Source organism: Molossus molossus, unplaced genomic scaffold (assembly GCF_014108415.1).
Source record: "Molossus molossus isolate mMolMol1 unplaced genomic scaffold, mMolMol1.p scaffold_m16_p_9, whole genome shotgun sequence".
Classification (NCBI taxonomy): Eukaryota; Metazoa; Chordata; class Mammalia; order Chiroptera; family Molossidae; genus Molossus; species Molossus molossus.
The window spans coordinates 106,755,103-106,774,182 of NW_023425403.1; the positions used below are offsets into that span (position 1 = coordinate 106,755,103).

The 19,080-nt window shown below is 43.8% G+C and overlaps 1 protein-coding gene across 2 annotated transcripts in view; it reads left to right on the forward strand.

The window, feature by feature from the left end:
• NBEA (neurobeachin) overlaps nucleotides 1-19,080 on the forward strand; it is a 763,707-nt gene that overhangs the window by 217,549 nt on the left and 527,078 nt on the right. For both annotated transcript variants that reach the window (XM_036249654.1, XM_036249655.1), the window contains exons 18-23: nucleotides 2,788-2,896; nucleotides 12,690-12,771; nucleotides 13,005-13,128; nucleotides 13,933-14,125; nucleotides 15,855-16,844; nucleotides 18,769-18,986. In XM_036249654.1, coding sequence (XP_036105547.1) covers nucleotides 2,788-2,896; nucleotides 12,690-12,771; nucleotides 13,005-13,128; nucleotides 13,933-14,125; nucleotides 15,855-16,844; nucleotides 18,769-18,986 — 1,716 coding nt within the window. The remainder of the gene's footprint in view (nucleotides 1-2,787; nucleotides 2,897-12,689; nucleotides 12,772-13,004; nucleotides 13,129-13,932; nucleotides 14,126-15,854; nucleotides 16,845-18,768; nucleotides 18,987-19,080) is intronic.

The following is a 19,080-nucleotide window of genomic DNA, read 5'->3' on the forward strand; positions in this document are numbered from 1 at the left end:
TTTCTTTCACACCTTAGCAACATCAGCACCCTTGATGGCCTCTTCATGTTCTAAAATTGTGCTAATGATCCATTTTTCCAGCAACAAAAGCAGAGAACAAACAAACAAAAAGCACCCAAAACACAAACAAAACCCCAAATATTCACAGCAGTTTCCTGAGATGCTAACAGTGTGAGGTCTAGCAGTGAGCTGACTCGCGTTCTTTTCTCTGTCTGTGGCCTGAGGGATGCTTCTTGTCCTGCTGCTGATGTATCAGCATGAAAGGGTTGTCAGGTCCAGAATGACCAAGACAATTCTTTTCACTGAACAAGTTGGTTGGGAACCAAACTGTTCGAGATGGGAGACATTCAGGAACTAAGGTTTGACTAAAATAGTATAATTTGTATGAGAATAACGTTACTGTTTTTGTTTGTTTGTTTTTCTTTAAAGGATTACACTCTTAATCTAAGTGGGCAGAAATCCTATAAAATTCAGAAGATAAAGCAAATAGTCCCTAAAACCCGAAGTCTGTTTAGATCTTCATGCTAAGCCGGCTCAGTCTGTAGTCTGTCCAGTGTGCACCCTTGGGTCCTCTGAGCCGAGTGCCCGAGCTGGGCGTCACAGAGGGCCCACCCCCGCTCTTCCTGAGAGAGGGACGGCATTTTCAACTTCTCCACCCCTGGGCAGAAACATTTCCTGGTAAACATTGTTCCAGAACAACCTCCAGGAGGAAGCCGACCCTCTCTGGTGCATGCATGGCATTCTTCCCGTCCCCAGGCCAGGCTGAGCCGCTCTGGACACTGCCCTGTGGGACAGCACCAGGGCCCAGGGCTGTTCAGTGGAGGACACGCCCGCGGCCAGGCTGATCTAGATAACGCTGATCGTCTGTGTCTGAGCGGGACTGCAGCAGAGCGCAGGAGGAGCAAATGAATCTTCCAGCCCTTTCGGCGTGGGCGTGGCAGGCGTTGTGAAAGACTGAAGACTCCCCTCTATAATCCCACAAGATCCGTTAGTCCTGGTTTTTTAATTTTCTTTTAATGACCACTTGACCTTTTTCAGTTTTATTTAAGCGTTTTACAAATTCAGCCACAGGACAAAGGCCCAAGCTCCTGAGGGTCTGGGAGTTTGCTGCTTCCCTTCCGGCCTGAGGAGGACACCCTGGGGTGTGGGGCACAGCTGTCTGTCCTGAGCACTGCGGAGCTGCGAGGGGACGGGGAGGGCTGTCCAGGTGCTTGGTATCTGGAACAGCGCTATCTTTTCAGATTTCTGTATTAATTAAGGTAGCAGTAGCTGCTGTGACACACAAACAGTGTAATTTTGGTCACTTATAAAACTAGTAATTTCTTTCTTATTCACAAGCAATCCAAGAGGGTGTTCTTGCGTAGGCGGCTTTTCCCACACTGCCCGTGGCCCAGGCCGCTGCTTCCGACTGTGCATCTCCCTTGGCTGTGGCTCCTGGTCTGCGCTGGGGAGGAGCCTGGCAGGCAGCTGGAGGGCTTCCCTCGGGGCCAGGTCAAGGCCCACCCGGCCTCCCTGGGCTGTGGCTCCTGCTCTGCACTGGGGAGGAGCCTGGCAGGCAGCTGGAGGGCTTCCCTCGGGGCCAGGTCACGGGCCCACCCGGCCTCCCTGGGCTGTGGCTCCTGGTCTGCGCTGGGGAGGAGCCTGGCAGGCAGCTGGAGGGCTTTCCTCGGGGCCAGGTCAGGGGCCCACCCGGCCTCCCACACTGAGCTCCTGGCAGGAAGACAGGAGCCAGGCAGGGTGGCTCCCGGTAGTTCATGTCCCAGTTGCCAAGTCAACTCGGGAACCGTAGACAGTCAAGGTAAGGGGTGAAATGTGTTGGGCAGGGAGCCCGGAAGACCCAGACCTTGGATTCTAAGGGTGCCGGGAAGGAGAGGCTTGTGGTGATCCCCTGAGCGAGAGCGAAGTGCTCCTGCCAGGAGGCCGCAGCAGAGCCATCTGCCTCGCTGCGGATTTGCTGTAGGGCATTTCCTGAGCCCCAGTAAGTAACTGTATAGAACATTATTAAAATTAATTAATTTACTTACTTATTTGATTTTTAATCCAGTGGCAGGCCCTGGCCAATTTGCTGGGTGGTTAGAGCGTCGGCCCGTGGACCAGAGAGACCCGGGTTTGGTTCCTGCTAAGGGCACGTACCTCGGTTGCAGTTTGTCCCTGGCCCCGGTTGGGGTCATGTGGGTGGCGACCACTCGATGTGCTCTCCCACATCGATGTTTTTCTCTCTCCCTCTCTTTCTCCTGCTCTATCTGAAGATAAATACAAAGAAATTTCCTTGGGTGAGGATAAAAAGAAAAAACCCAGTGGCAGACTACGGATACAAGCAATAAGGAATCTCCTGTTTTTTTTTTTGCTTTGTAATCCCAACTTTAAGATAGAGTACTAACTTTTAACTATAATCTTCAATTCTTGACATTAAAGTTTGTCACAGACTATCTGAATTCTGTTAGGGAAAACCAAAAATCTTAACCTAATAAAAATAACTCCTAAATAGTTATTAGAAATTTGAAAATAATAGCTGGCAACATTTATATAATGTTTTATAATTTGCATACTTCACGTTTTAATTTGCACTGATATTTTATTTGAGAAGGGTTTAAATAGTATTCTTGGAATTTTAGGAGATATCTGTGCTATAAACTCATTTCTTTTTGTAGGTGGAAGTTAGTAAAAATAATTTCTTACATGATTCTGTGTCTGCTTATAGATTGTACTTTTTTTTTATCTCAAAGTCATGAGTGTAGAAAATTCAATGTATTTCATAGTATTTTGTTTTTGTACGTTTTTCTCCAGGAGAAAAGTCGAAATTATGCACACCCACAGTCTCTTCACCCTTCTTGGAGAAAGGCTGATGCTGCACACGAACACCGTGACTGTCACCACATACAACACGCTTTATGAGGTAAAGTTTTCCAGAATGTTTGATGACAACCATAACTGTGTGCAGTGGACACTCTCATGGAATTAGGATCAGTGTTGGTCAGTCAATCTAGAAAGTCAGTAATCGTTTGAAAAAGTAAACAGTTACTGGTTTACATTTTGTTTAGAAACATATCCATGTGCATTATTTGCCAATTTTTACCTCTGTCCTAGGACTTTCCTTTGGGTCGGGTTGGGTGATAGCTTTGCACTGAGTTTTCCGTACAGAGACCACATACCCACTATGTGGTGTGTGTGAGTCCTGCCGCCCTCTCTGATAGCCAGTGACCGCCAGCGCTGACATGGGTCGATGCTGTGATGAACTGCAGGCGAGGACTGCTTGTGACCACGGTGTCTGGAAGAAACTGTGTATCTCAACATTTCAAGTCAGAAACCCATTTTTCATCGTTTCTAACAAATGCCCATATATCTTTGGTTCGGTATTTTCTATGACATGCATGTGCTCCATCCCAAAGTAAATGGCTTTTTGAAGCTCTGCGAGAATGTTGGAATGCTGTGTGACATAGCCCTGATTCTGCTCCCTGCCGCTGGTCCTCGGGGTCGCCGGTCCTCTCGTCCAGTGCAGAGACAGCAGACCGCCAGCGCCTGTCTGAGTGGCCGCACGCTCGGGAGCTTGTCTATGTAGTTTTCAGTAGTTGAAAATAACTGAAAGAAAAATAACAAATATAGGAATTATTTGAAATTCAGAACTCAGTCTCGGTCCGGGAGTAGTTTTGCTGGGACACAGCCATGTTCATTTCTCCGTAGATCGCTCATGGGCAGTTTTGCGCCACAGATCACGGTGACGCTGTAACTCGACAGTGTTCCACTTAGCGTGCTGCGGACCCTGACAGTGAGAAATAATGACAGTGCCCACTCCTCGGGGGAAGCCAGGGCGGCGCACCTCAGGCTCACCCTCCAGAGACAGGACTGGAGCTTTCATACAGACTTAGACGGCGGGCATTGTGTCTGTGTCGCAGGTCGCTGTCATTCTGCCCACACGGCGTACTTTGGCGTGACTAGATTAAAGACTCATCATACTCCTAACTCAGAAAAACAGTGGTCAGAAAGTACAAAACATATCTCATCACAAAAATGAAAAAGTGAAATGAGAGGCATTGAGGAGGGCAGATGCTGAGACTCAATGGAATTGTACTGCAATTTTACATCCATGTGGGACAGACTCAACTTCTAATACTATTTCTCTTTTTTCATCTAAGCCACAGGCTGATATAACGCAGTTCTAGTTTCTGCAGGGCCCACAGGTAGGGGATAGCTTTTATGTCTTTAAGTGATGAGGGAAAAGTATTTTTGATGTGAAATCAAATTTTAGTGTCCATAAATGAAGGGTTTTGTGAACATACCCATGCTTATTCATTTAAATACAGCTGTGAGTGACTTCATACCATAATGGCAGAATTGAGTAGTAGTGAGAGGAATCATAGGACCCACAAATTCTTAAATATTTACTATCTTACCTTTCTGGAAGAGCTTTGCTTCAAAGTTAAAATTCTGAAGGGAAATGTATCTGCTTTCATTTTTTTTAAAAGTTACATTTTAGTCTGATACCAGAATTATATGCATTCATTATAGAAATTTGGAAAATCCAGAAAATCAAAATAAAATGTATCCATAGTGTCTTCATTCCTACTTAGGTAAAAAGCACGCACATATTTTTTCTGCTCACACGCACAGACACACCTCTTAGGAACTATCGTCCTGCACGGAGTTTTCTGTCTTGATTTTTCCACTTAACAAGAGACCACAAATGTTTTCATTACGAAATGTTCATCTGAGTTGGGGAGGGCAAACTTTTCTGATAGAGGGACTGGTAAGAAAATAAATCTTTTAGGCTTTGTGGTTGTAGTAGTGCGTTTGGGCTGCTCTCAAGGGGACGCTGTAGATTGCGCAGCTGACGCGCTGCGGTTAGGGGCCCAGACAGGCGGTCTCTCTGGGTCCTCACCTGCACGCAGGGCGCACAGCTCTCTGGGCTCTGCCAGAGGAGCCCCGACCCCGACCCTGACCCTGACCCCTTCACATGACAGTGCCTGATCCTGATCACCTCCCAAGGCCCGCCTCCTGAGACGCTTACCCTGGGGTTAGGTTCTAGCTCACAGAGGTTAGGGGGACACAGGCATCCAGTCTGTGGCCTCAGGATATATGGTGTCTGTCGTGACTGCTCAGCTCTTCAGCAGTGGCTCGGAAGTGGCCGTGGCTGATATGAACCAAATGCATGTGGTAGTCCAGTAAAACTATATTTATAAAAATACTGATTTCTAGCTGTTTTTATCTTTTTTTCCGGTTTTATATTCTCATCACTAAATTTAAAAGTGGATGCCCTTTAGAGAAATGAAGAAAACTCTTTTTATTGTTCCTAAGATGAATATTAGAACTTTGATTCAGTCATTCCTCAAATTACATGATTTATAAACTCTGCTCTCTAGAGTGTTGCTCTTGTGAATTATAGTTTTTTTATTTCAATATTTGACATATAGAGTTGAATAAGCACTAATAGACTTATGCTGTGCAGCGTATCCTGATTCTGATACTATATTTTCCTAATAATGACATCTTCTTTGGGTACATCCTATGACAAGTCTGTCCTATCACCTTAGCAAGTACTTGACAACATTATTTTAGATCCTTGCAACAACCTTAGGAAACTGGTATTTTTATTGTCTTTTAAACAGAAGAACTTAGACTCACAGTGTAAGTTATTTGCTCTGTGTCTCATCACTCACACTTGGCACACAATAGACAGTTGCCGCAGTACCTGTGCGTAAGGCAGAGAATGTCGGAAGATGCCCTCAAGGTGACAGCATTCAAGTCCTCATTGGATCAGAACCCTGCTAAGGTGTCAGAGTCCTGAGTGCTAGTGTCCAGTACTGATGAGCTTGCATTTCTGTCTCGGCATTCTTCTCTAATTGCTTTAGTTGATGATGCCCATATATGTTTTTAATAATTTTTTTGGCCTACCTGGATTTCTGACCCACTTGTTTTGATGTATATGGTGTCAATAGAATAGAAAGTCTTTATAAACAATGAAACTTTATATTACAGTACAAGTAAAGCTTAGCAATATAGTACGTTGAATTTGAAAAATCACTGGATACTCCTAACATGAATAAGAAAAGTTCCTGTGCGTGTAGACAGACATACACGTGTGTCTGTCCATCTTCCTGGAAAGCGGCTGCTCAGATGCACGCGCGCAGCATCCAGTGCGATGGCGCAGGACACGCAGCCCAGGTGCTGCTCACCTCAGTCTCAGCTGCCGTCTGCGCTCAGATGCACACGCGCAGCATCCAGTGCGATGGCGCAGGACACGCAGCCCAGGTGCTGCTCACCTCAGTCTCAGCTGCCGTCTGCGCTCAGATGCACGCGCGCAGCATCCAGTGCGATGGCGCAGGACACGCAGCCCAGGTGCTGCTCACCTCAGTCTCAGCTGCCGTCTGCGCTCAGATGCACGCGCGCAGCATCCAGTGCGATGGCGCAGGACACGCAGCCCAGGTGCTGCTCACCTCAGTCTCAGCTGCCGTCTGCGCTCAGATGCACGCGCGCAGCATCCAGTGCGATGGCGCAGGACACGCAGCCCAGGTGCTGCTCACCTCAGTCTCAGCTGCCGTCTGCGCTCAGATGCACGCGCGCAGCATCCAGTGCGATGGCGCAGGACACGCAGCCCAGGTGCTGCTCACCTCAGTCTCAGCTGCCGTCTGCGCTCAGATGCACGCGCGCAGCATCCAGTGCGATGGCGCAGGACACGCAGCCCAGGTGCTGCTCACCTCAGTCTCAGCCAGACACCGCCAGGGTGAGGGAGGCCTCTGGTGCAGGGCGCTGGATTGCACAGAGGTTCTGCAGGGATAAAGTAACTGCCTTACTGCATGATCAATTTGGCAATAATACATGCTTTTAATGTAGAATAGTAATTGTGGTTAATTGGAGTGAAGGACTCTATGAACTAATGGATACTCTAAAAAGGAAAGTTAAAGTACGTGCACAAAAAGTCCAAAGAACCCCCCAAACAGTTATCGTGTGATTGGTCCCAGTGTCGATCTCACAGCGATGGAGAGGGTTCTTCAACATAGACTTTAATACAACTGTTACATTGGATTGTATTATCAGACGCACAGGATGGTGGATGACCAATTCTGGGTCGCCAAAGTGTAAAGATAGTGTCACTGTAGAGGGTGGCATGTATTTCAGAAAGTTAAAATTTATATGATAGGTTTGAACTTAAATTCTAATTAATATAGTAAATGAAATTTAACTAAGAAAAGAAAAATCGGTCTCAAACCTGCAGCTGGGTTTGATTTACCTTGTGAGTACCAGCCTGGGTGTGCCCCCAGAGAATCAGCTGGTTGATGATCCATGGCTGGAAAGCTCATTTATCTCGTTCTTTGTCAGTTTGGGGAAATTACCTTGAACCCCAAGCAGTGATTCAAAAATCACCATCACCACAACTGTAGGAAGGTATAGAAACAAATACAGAAATAATAAAAAGCTGTGTCAAACCTGTGGTGTTGATGACATTTGAGAACATGTGGTTTTCACAGAGTGGGAGTCCAGTCAGGATCGGACTGTGTCTCTGTGATCTTTAAAACTCTAAGTTGGTAGGAGACCTGTAATAGAATTAATAATAAATACTAAAGGACAAAGTAAACTAGACCTTCAGCACGATATGTCTGCCAACATGACTTCAGTTATGAAAATGTAGGGATCTATCTTGGTTATTCTGAAAACTGAAAAAGTAATTGAGAAAATGCCCGTCTCCTAGTTTTCTGAGAATTTATTTTTGTATCTCATATACTAAGAAGTGAATTAGCTTTAATGGATCCCTCTTTGAAATTATGCAAAGCTATTTTTTATACAAATACTTTTTGAGAATTATAATAATTACAAAATATATCCTAAATTTTATTTGCTTAATATTAACATGATCACTCCATCTATAAATTATGGATAATTATATATATATTTTTTTAATTTTATTTTTAATTTTATTTTTTTACAGATGTTTCTCCTTTTTTACCCCATTGACACCCTCCTCCCCATCCTCCCTGCCCTGTCCCCGGCTTTGTTGTCCATGTCCATTGGTCATGCATACATCATATAAGTTCTGTGGTTTATCTCTTCCCATCCCCACCACCCCCTCTTCTGAGGGTTGTCAGTCTGTACCCTACTTCCACGTCTCTGGGTCTACCCTATTCCTCAGACTGTTATGTTCATTACACACTTAATGATTTGTAGCACAGTTAAGAATTGTTAGATTTTAGAATATGTCTTTTAAAGACAAAATTAGATTCTTTTTAATATATTGTAGATCTCAACAATACTATCTGATACATTATTTTATTAAATGTGCTATTAACGTCTCTTCATAGGTTTGGGTAAAATACTTCTCTTTATATATGATTCCTATCATTTAGTTACATGGCACAGAGGCCTCTGGGTGTGGAGTCTTGAAGTGCTCAGTTTTGTAAAGAATAATTAATTGATTTTTTAAATGTATAGTTTTAGTCTTTTTCTATTGAGCACAAATATTTTATAAGGTAGTATTCAACTTTAAATCTTTAAGTACCTCATAATAAAACCCTTTTCTCAAAATTATAGAATCTCAGAGGGTACAGTATGTTATTCAAACATTCCTTTTTTTTTTTTTTTTTTTTTATCCTCACCCGAGGACATTTTTCCATTTTTTGTTCAGGTAGAGTGGGAGGGGGAGAGAGGAAGAGAGAGAGAAACATGGATGTGAAAGGGACACATCGAGTGGCTGCCACCCGCACGACCAACCAGGGCCGGGGACAAACCGCAACCGAGGTACGTGCCCTTAGCAGGAACCGAACCCGGGTCTCTTGGGGCCGCAGGCCGACGCTCTAACCGCTGAGCCAAGCTGGCCAGGGCTATTCAAACATTCTTTTTACAGAAAAAGAAACTAAGAGTCAAAAAGCATTATTGCTTGTCCAAATGTAAAGGTGCAAGGTCTTCTGAATCAGGTCCCTGCAGTGCAGTTAGATGCGACGGGAGGGCCCCGTCTGCCATGGCAGGACATGTGCTCGCACGGAGCCCCAGGACACGGAGCCCCATCAAAGACGATGCGGAGACGGGCCGCGAGCCTGTCAGAGGGAAGCTCTGGTAGCTCTCGCTTGAGCCCAGATTCGTCTCTGTGACCCATGAACTCGGAAATAATTCCATTTATAAAATAAAATTTAAATGTCTAATACTAGGCTCCGGTCTGTCCTGTAAGTCGCATATTTATTTGGCCACCTCAATGCTTATCATCATTCTCACTCCCAGCCTGCTCTGATACGCTCGGCACCCTCACATGGAGCTATTGAACACAGAGCGGGGCAAGGTGAATTGGGAGGAGCCATAAGTGTTCAATATGCAGTGGATCTCATGTTTATATCTCACACAGTCAGAAAAAGATAAGTATCACATGAGCTCGTTTGTATGTGGAATCTAATGAACAAAATAAACTGATCAACAAAGTAGGTTCAGAGACATGGAAGCAGGGAGCAGACTCATGAACCTCAGAGGAAGGTGGGTGGGAGAGATCAACCACGGAACTTACGTGCACATATGCACAACCAGTGGACACAGACAACAGTGTGTGTGGGGGGGCGGGAGAGGTCAACCACGGAACTTACGTGCACATATGCACAACCAGTGGACACAGACAACAGTGTGGGAAGGGGGGTGGGAGAGGTCAACCACGGAACTTACGTGCACATATGCACAACCAGTGGACACAGACAACAGTGTGGGAAGGGGGGTGGGAGAGGTCAACCACGGAACTTACGTGCACATATGCACAACCAGTGGACACAGACAATAGTGTGTGTGTGTGGGGGGGGGCAGGAATGGGGCGGAGGGGCACTGGCGGGGAAAAAGAGGGGACTTCTGTAATACTGTCAACAATAAAAATAAGAATAAAACTCTTATATTTGAATATATTAATTTTCAAAGCACTTTCATATATAGAACCTTATTTAATCTTCCTAGCAATATTTTTAAGGTGGGTAACACAATTATTACTGTCATTGTTAAATGATCAAATAGGGACTTAGAAAGGATAACAGTATAAAACTGGGGGTTCTTTGAGATAAACTTTGTTTTCTGTGCAATGAGATTTCTTCTTTGGGGGATGAGAAAAGTTTGACTATTCACTATCATTGAAGATTATGGCCTAATCTTTTCCAAGCATGTCTGCAGTTACTTGGACTCTCTTGTAATCAGAAGTATCAGGATCGTGTCCACTGGACCATAGGTTTACATCAGGTCTTTTTGAGTAGATTGGTATGAAAAGTCCTTGTAAACATGTACCAAACAGTGATTGTTCTGTGGTATGTAGTTTGCAAAGGACTTTTTCCCCACATGTGTCAGTTCCACTTGGTAGTGGTGCATTTCTGGAATGCTCTGTTCAGAAAATTCCCAGGCACTGTTCAGTCTCAACAAAGGTGTGGGAGTGAGGGGAAGAGCATTATTTATGCCCTCTTTTTACTAAGTGTAGGTTAGTTTTCCTTTTAAGTCAATACCTTTTTATATATTATTTTTTTTTATCCTTACCTGAGAACATTTTTCTTTTTCTTTCGTTATTTTTAGAGAGAGAGGAAGGGAGAAGGAGAGAGAGATAGAAACACTGATGAGAGAGAACATCAATTGGTCTCCTCCTGCATGCCCCACTGGGGGTTTGGCCCACAACCTGGGCATGTGCCCTGACTGGGAATCGAACCGGCGACCTCTAGGTGCATGGGTTGATGCTCAATCACTGAGCCACACCGGCTGGGCTCCATTTTTGTTCAGATAGAGTGGGAGGGAGAGAGAGGAAGAGAGAGAGAGAGAGAGAAACATCCACATGAAAGGGACACACTGAGTGGCTGCCTCCCACATGACTCCAACTAGAGCTGGGGACGAATCACAACCAAGATATGGACTCATTGGTCCGTGGGTCCATGCTCTAACCACTGAGTAAAACTGGACAGGGCTCTTTCTTTCTCTTTTTTTAATCGTAACTGCCCTTTCACACTTTCTGTAACATAAGCTGTTTCCCATGTTATTACATTTTTTTGGGGGGTGGGGGGGATGGACATTATTTTTGATAGCTGCATAATATTCCATTTATAAAAATAATGGTTACCATTTATTTCTTTTAAAATGTATATTTATTGTTGAATGTATTACAGATGTTCCCCAGTTTTTCACCCATTGACACTTCCACCCTGCTCCAACCCCCCACCCCCTCCCCAGGCCTTCAACACACTATTGTCTGTCTGTGCCTGTGAGTTATGCATATATGTATATAAGCCTTTCGTTGATCTCTTCCTACCCCTCCCCTTTTCCCTCTGAGAATCTTTTAGTCTGTTCCCTATTTCCATGTCTCTGGATCTGTTTTGTTTGTCCGTTTATTTTGTTCCTTAGATTTCACATGTCTGCCATGCGTACATGTAAGTGACATCATGTGATCCTTGTCTTTCTCTGACTTATTTCACTTAGCATAATACTCTCCAGGTCCCTCCTTGCTGTCTTAAAGGTTAAGAGATCCTTCTTTTTACAGCTGCATAGTATTCCGCTACGTAAATGTACCACAGCTTTTTTATTTACTGATGGGCACTTGGGCTGTTTACGGATCTTAGCTATTGTAAATAGTGCTGCTATGAACATGGGGGTGCATATATTCTTTCTGATTGGTGTTTCAGGCTTCTTAGGGTGTATTCCTAGAAGTGGGATCACTGGGTCATATGTCAGTTCGAATTTTAATTTTTTGAGGAAATTCCATACTATTTTCCATAGTGGCTGCACCAGTCTGCATTCCCACCAGCAGTGTCAGTACTTTTTTGATATACGTTCCTAATACACTAAATAATTTCCTATCTTTTTTTTTCTTTTTAAAAAATGTCTGAGCAGAAAGGTAAGAAAAATGCGACTTTTAGATGTCAGTGTTTTTATCTGTTCAGAAGGGACCATCCGTGTCTCTTTTAAATTTACTTTCTTTACCCCCTTTTACAATATGCTGTGTACAACTAGGACTTCACCTCATTTTCATAGTTTCCCTGCAGTTTTTGTATCTCAGTATAGGGTGAATTATTTTTAAAGGTTCATTCAGAACTTAGCATATTAAGCAAAACAGGAAGTTAAATCACTAGTATAAAATACCTTTACTCAGTAAATAAATGAAAATAAATGTGGGGTGGGGGTGGGGGGAGAATCCTGTATTCACCAAGATTGTGGTAGTTCAAAAATTAGTATATGTTTTAGAATTGTCTTTCCTTTATTTGTTCAACTTTTGTCATTTTTTGTTGTTTGAAAGAAGTTTTTGAGACGTTCTTTAGTAATTACGAGCCACATGTTTTGTGAAGAATTTTTCTTTATTACTTTTCATTTTGAATTGAGACCCAAGTTTCAGACTTTGTTGTTTTTTTTTCTTTTTTACTTATTTTCTAAGTTTTCAAAATTAATGTTGACATTAAGTCAAATGTTTACAATTCACAGCATAAGTATATTATGGATCTATGCAAAAGTATTTCGAAAAGTAGAAATTTGTTCATTTCCTAATTAAGCTCTCCTATAGATACTGGTCTTAGTTTTGTCTTTATCTATAATAAAAAAAATGGAAGACTGGAGTTTTGTAGTATGTGGAATTCACTAGAAGACCCTTTAGAAGAGATATTTCTTTTGAGTTGAACAGAATTGACATTTACTTGAAATTCTTTGTATGCATATGTTTTGCAGTTATGTTTTAAGTTATTTTCTAAATGAATTTAAAATTCTTCATCTTTCAGATATTGACAGAGCAAGTATGTACTCAAGTTGTACACAAACCACACCCAGAGCCAGATTCTACAGTGAAAATTCAAAATCCAAGTGAGCAAACAGTAATTTTTTTTCTTGTATTGCAGTAGTAACATGGCACTTGTCGGACTAAATCAGAACTTTTTCTAGCCGCCTAAATTCATTATTTTGTTCATGTAGTTATAACACTTAAAAATCACTTGCCATGGTGCTAAGCCTTTAGTTGATAAATCAGTAGTTATTTTTTGAGTGGAATATATGATACAGTTATAAATCTAAATTATACCTTTTTTGTTCTTTTGTAGTGATTCTTAAGGTGGTGGCAACTTTGTTAAAAAACTCTACACCAAGCGCAGAACTGATGGAAGTTCGTCGTTTATTTTTATCTGACATGATAAAACTTTTCAGCAACAGCCGTGAAAATAGAAGGTAAGCCATTGAATACTATAGCAAAACTTTATTCCATAATTAATCTTACTTTTCTGTATTGTCAGTCTCTTTCATAGAAAATAATTTCAAATCTTTCTAATATTGCTAAATATTTTTAATCATTAGAGGGCATTGTGTGTTTCTTTGATATAATCTGCATTTATTATACTTCGGTTAATTTTATGTTTTTACTCATATGGGCATTATATTATAATGGAATATATGAATATATATGCACAAACCATCATCTAAAATTCACTGTTCCTTTGATGTTACCTCTCTATCACCAGTGGTAATTTAAGTTGTAATTGCGTTGGATTTGCTCATATTCATCTATACTTTTTCAGAATTTGTCTGATAACTGATTGTTGTCATGCATGACCTAGGACCTGGGTATATTCTGGAGCCACAGTTGCTGTCTGAATCATCAATTTAACAAATATTTATTGAGTGTCTGCTGCACAGGTTGTCTTACTATTCAGTCTTAGTACAGTTTAATGGGATGTAACAGTGAAGCAGTGGTTACTTTATAATGTATCAACTGCATTGTGAATGCCACATGTGACGAGGGAATAGAGAAATAATAACTAAATCTGACTGGGAAAGTTAGGCAAGCAATTTTAAATGATAATTGCATTGTCCAGGTAGTAACACAGTAGAATGCCATTCCAGGTACAGAATAGAGAACATGCAGAATGATTGCAACTTGGTTTACCTAGGTTCTGTTGTCATTATTTATCTAAGTTTCAAAATAGAAACAGAGTATCATTCAGGTATTTTTAATGAACATGTCTCTCCCACTAGATGTTTATTGCAGTGTTCAGTGTGGCAGGATTGGATGTTTTCCCTTGGCTATATCAATCCTAAACATTCTGAAGAACAGAAGATTACTGAGATGGTCTATAATATCTTCCGGATTTTGTTGTATCATGCAATAAAATATGAATGGGGAGGCTGGAGAGTCTGGGTGGATACACTGTCAATAGCCCATTCCAAGGTAACCTATTTTGCTGTTTTATCTCCAGGGCTTCCTGTGTGTTAATTCAAGGGCTGTAAACTCCCATTTGGTGCCCTCTAGTGGGCATCTTCCGCTATGGCCGAGCTCTTTCCCAGTGCTCTCCTGGCTGTCTCCCTTCTGTGACTACATGGTTAGATCTTGAAGAATTTTGTGTGTCATTTGAGCGAAACCTCAAGTTGATAAGTTAGGAGTTGTAGATCCAGAAGGTGACCCCACATATATAGCAGATCTGAGAACTTGAGTCTGAGCCAGTTGCCTTTTAAAAACTAAAACATACCTACTGATTCTTATAAGAATATTTTATGTAATAGACTCTGAAATATACTTTTTAAGGGTTTTAAAAAGTAGTCAGAAATTATTTTTGTTTCCAAGTGAATCATAAATATATTTAAAGTGTTTAATTTTAGTGGTATTTTATATTGCATTATCTTTTCTTTTTAATCCTAGAAATTTATATATTTATATTTTAAATATTATCTAATCTTTGATAGAAGGAGGACGTAGTTTGCCAAACATTGCTTTTGGGACCTGATTTCATCTTCTGTGAAATGAAGGGTTTTTGTATTGAGATAACCTCCACAGGAAGGTCCATCACAAACTTAAGTGTTGTTATCCTATGACTTAAATAGAAAGTACTATCATATGTGCCTCTAAGGAAAAATGTTGAACTTATTTTTAATTTTAGGAGAGCTTTTATTACTGTTAATGACTTAAATTTTATAATATTGGCACCTTTTATTACCTTAAAAATTTGAGAATAGTGTTCTGTAGGAAAAGACACTGCTTTTTTATTGTGACCGTATCACAGATGTCCCCCAACACCCCCTTGTCCCTCCACCCAAGACACTGCCTTTTTCACAGTGACAGTATCACAGATGTCCCTCAACACTCCCTTGCCCCTCCACCCGACGTTGCATTTTTTTAATGTAAGATATATGCACATATCTTTCTCCTAAACAACCCTATATAAACTAACAAAGTAGGCTGTGTAAAGATAAAATTTTGATGTTTTAACGGTTTATAAATGTGTGTATTTATAGATGTGTGTGGGTGTTATAAAAATCAGTTGTTGAGTCCAGCCAGTGTGGCTCAGTGGTTGAGCGTCGACCCTGCACCAAGAGGTCACTGGTTCAATTCCCGGTCAGGACACATGCCCAGGTTGTGGGCTTGATCCCCAGTGAGAGGCATGCAGGAGGCGGCCAATCGATGTTCTCTCTCATCGATGTTTTTGTCTCTCTCTCTCCCTCTCACTTCCTCTCTGTCTAAAATCAATAAAGGAAAAAATTTTTTAATAAGTCAGTGGTTGAAACGGGCGCACACATGATGCTGGATGGTGCCACCTGATGTGTAGGACTAGTACTTCGGGACCACACGTTAGCTACCTCGCTTCCGCTCACAACCCTCAGACACTAGCTGTTCAACTACCAGTAGGAAGGGTAACTTCCCTAATAGAAACGATCTGTTTAAAACTTTAATTTTGTTAGTTTATCTCACTGTGTGTCTTTAGACACGTAGAAAGTCATAAATAACTACTTTTAATATTTTAATTACTTGATGAAACGAAGCATTTGCCGAAGTATTAATTCCTGCTGTGTTTGCTATCTTAAAATTCCTGGCACAATCTTGATATTATTACCATAATTTTAGTTTTATCTTTTTTTCCTCTTGCTATATCTAAAATGCCTCGATATTTTCCCTCGTTGCTAAGGTCACTTACGAAGCGCACAAGGAATACCTGGCCAAGATGTACGAGGAGTATCAGAGACAGGAGGAGGAGAACATTAAAAAGGGAAAGAAGGGGAACGTGAGCACCATCTCTGGTCTTTCCTCTCAGACGACGGGGGCGAAGGGAGGGCTGGAGATCCGAGAGATCGAGGACCTCTCCCAAAGCCAGAGCCCAGAGAGCGAGACCGATTACCCCGTGAGCACGGACGCCAGGGACCTGCTCATGGCCACGAAGGTGGCGGACGGCATCCTGGGGGGCGCCGAGCGGCCGGGCAGCGGCGTGCACGTGGAGGTGCACGACCTCCTGGTGGACATCAAGGCGGAGAAGGTGGAAGCGACCGAGGTGAAGCTGGACGACATGGACCTGTCGCCCGAGACGCTGGGGGGCGGGGGCGGCGCGGCGCTGGTGGAGGTGGACGCCCTGCTGGACAACGTGTACAGCGCTGCGGTGGAGAAGCTGCAGGGCGGCGTGCGCGGCGGCGGGGGCGGCGGCGGGGCCAAGAAGAGCGAGGAGAAGGACAACGGCCCGCTGATCACCCTGGCGGACGAGAAGGACGATCTCCCCGACGCCGGCTCCTCGTTCCTCTTCGAGAAGATGCCCGAGCCGGAGGAGAAGCTCCTCCCCGAGCTCCCCACCAGTCACATCATCCCCAGCATGCAGGGCCCGCAGCTGCACCTGGGGGTGAGCGACGACCTGGGGCTGCTGGCGCACATGGCCGGCAGCGTGGACCTGGCCTGCTCGGGTGTCCTGCAGGACAAGGCGTTCAAGCTGCCGGCGGCCGCGGTGCGCGCGGCTGCGGAGGGAGAGCCGGCGCCCTGCCGCGGGGACTGCGACGCCCCCGACGCCGAGCCCTCGGGCGGCAAGGCGCCCAGCGTGGACGCGGGCAGTGTCATCTCCGACACGGAGCGCTCGGACGACGGCAAAGAGTCCGGGAAGGAAATCCGGAAAATCCAGACCACGACCACCACGCAAGTACGTTACCCCGCGTGGTTCCCAGGCGCACTGAGTGCGTGGGTGCCGCCCTGGTAGAGCCCCGCAGACCGCTGCTTGCCCGTTACCGTGCTGCTCTTTGACTAGGTGGGGTAGTAGTTTACGGAATTGAGGAGTATGGTAGGGCATGTCAAAGAAACTTAGAATCCCCGAATTCTGTTTCCAAGTCTAGCACATTCTGCCTGTGGAACTTGGCTCAGCCTCTGTGGGCCCGAACCTTCTGTACAGGACAGCAGATTGTGGCAGCTTAATGCAGCCTCCGAGGGCCCTCCCAGCTCTAACACTTTATGACTCTGGCTACTTTTCACATTTTGTATTCAAGATCGTCACTCTGAATAGGTCATTACTTTTAACCTTTGAGCTTCAGGCCCAACCCTGTTCTATGGATTATGGGAAGGAGGACTGGGAGCCCAGCTTGAACTGCTAAATGGAGTGAAGGGGGAGGGAAAGGGACTGTTATCTGTCAGGTGCCTACTGTGTTCCAGGCACTGTGCTCTGTTTCCGGGGGAGTCCTCACAGCAGCCCCCTGAGGCGGTAATGTGGCTCAGAACACTTGGAACTGTTGGCAGTGAGAATTATTTTTTTTTTTGCAACCGCTGGATAGGAATTTATTCTGAGAATCGTGAAGACGCTAAGGCAGGATGGTGAGGACGTGTTAGAGCTGCGGTTTTGGCCTCACCAGAGTAAAGCTAAACATGGATGATTTGTTCTGGATTTTAATTGTTGAGTTATGTTTTAAGACCACGGTCTTGCCCTGGCTGGTTTGGCTCAGCCGTTAGAGAGGCCTGGGTTCAGTTCCGACTAAAGGCATGTACCTCGGTTGCAGTTTGTCCCCATGCTGTTTGGCGTCGTGTGGGTGGCAGCCAGTTGATGTGTCTCTCACATCAATGTTCTCTCTCTGCCTCCCTCTCTCCCTCTCCCTCTGTCTGAAGATAAATGCAAAAATGTCCTCAGGTGAAGGGGAAAAAAAAAAGACCACGTTCTTATTTTCTAGGCTAAATAATGCCCTATAATTAAGAGTTGAGAACTTTTACCCTTAATGCTTTGTTTTTTTGTTTTTCTCTGAGTTCTCACTCACCTTTTAATGTCATCAAAAATAAATTTCACATATTCTGTTATAAAGAGTAAACCATATACCTAGCTGGTGGCTCTGTAGTCTAATAAGAATCCTTAATAATAGGTTCTGTGTGTGGGGAAAGTGTTTTTATTTGTTCTTGGTTAACGGCCAATTCCCATTTTTGTGGCTTGTACTAGAGTGATAATGGGCAGGGGATGGGGAGATTGAACTATAGGTACAGATTTAAAATAGAGAAAAGCAAGGTGCAGTCTTCATTGAACATAATAGTCACTAGGCGTGTCTGGTTTTCATTCTGAATGCAGTGACATTTTTCTGGTCTTCTAACTTACCAAATGCATCTGTTTTTCTAAATTGAAGTGTTGTGAGTGAAGTAGACTTTGAAGTTAACTTGAATTTGTTCAAGCAATATTTTTTTAATCTTGTGTTTTATTCATTATAATTAGTTGATGACATATATCCAGTGTACTTCACTTTGAGTATATGCTCACTTTCGTAAAGAAGAAATATGGTGTAATGTAAAGCTTCCAAAATGGGTACAGAGGATCTGGATTTCAATGTGAACATTGTTATTAAACTTAGGCATTTGATTTTCTTGCTCAGTTTCTGAAACTGCAAACTGAAAGTAGTAGGAAGAGCCTTTTTAGCTCTGAAAGGTCCCCGAGCTGGGGAATCACAGGGGAACACCGTATGTAAACACACTAGCCCACTTTCGTCATGAGCACTAAGTCAGTCATAGGTCATAGGTTCAAGTAAGTTATACTTACTGTTTCATTTTGAAATCAAGAATTTCTTTTGCCCTCTACAAAAGTCCACCTTTGACTTCCCCAGGCCGTGCAGGGGCGGTGCGTCTCACAGCACGACCGGGACCTCCGCGTGGACCTGGGCTTCCGGGGCATGCCGATGAGCGAGGAGCAGCGGCGTCAGTTCAGCCCGGGCCCGCGCACCACCATGTTCCGCATCCCCGAGTTCAAGTGGTCCCCCATGCACCAGCGGCTGCTCGCCGACCTGCTGTTCGCGCTGGAGACGGACGTGCACGTCTGGAGGAGGTGCGCTCGCCCTTGTCCCTGAATGAGACAGCTTTCACCATGAGCAGGAGCATTTCACGTTGCCAGCAGCAACTGGTTCATAAGCGAATTATAT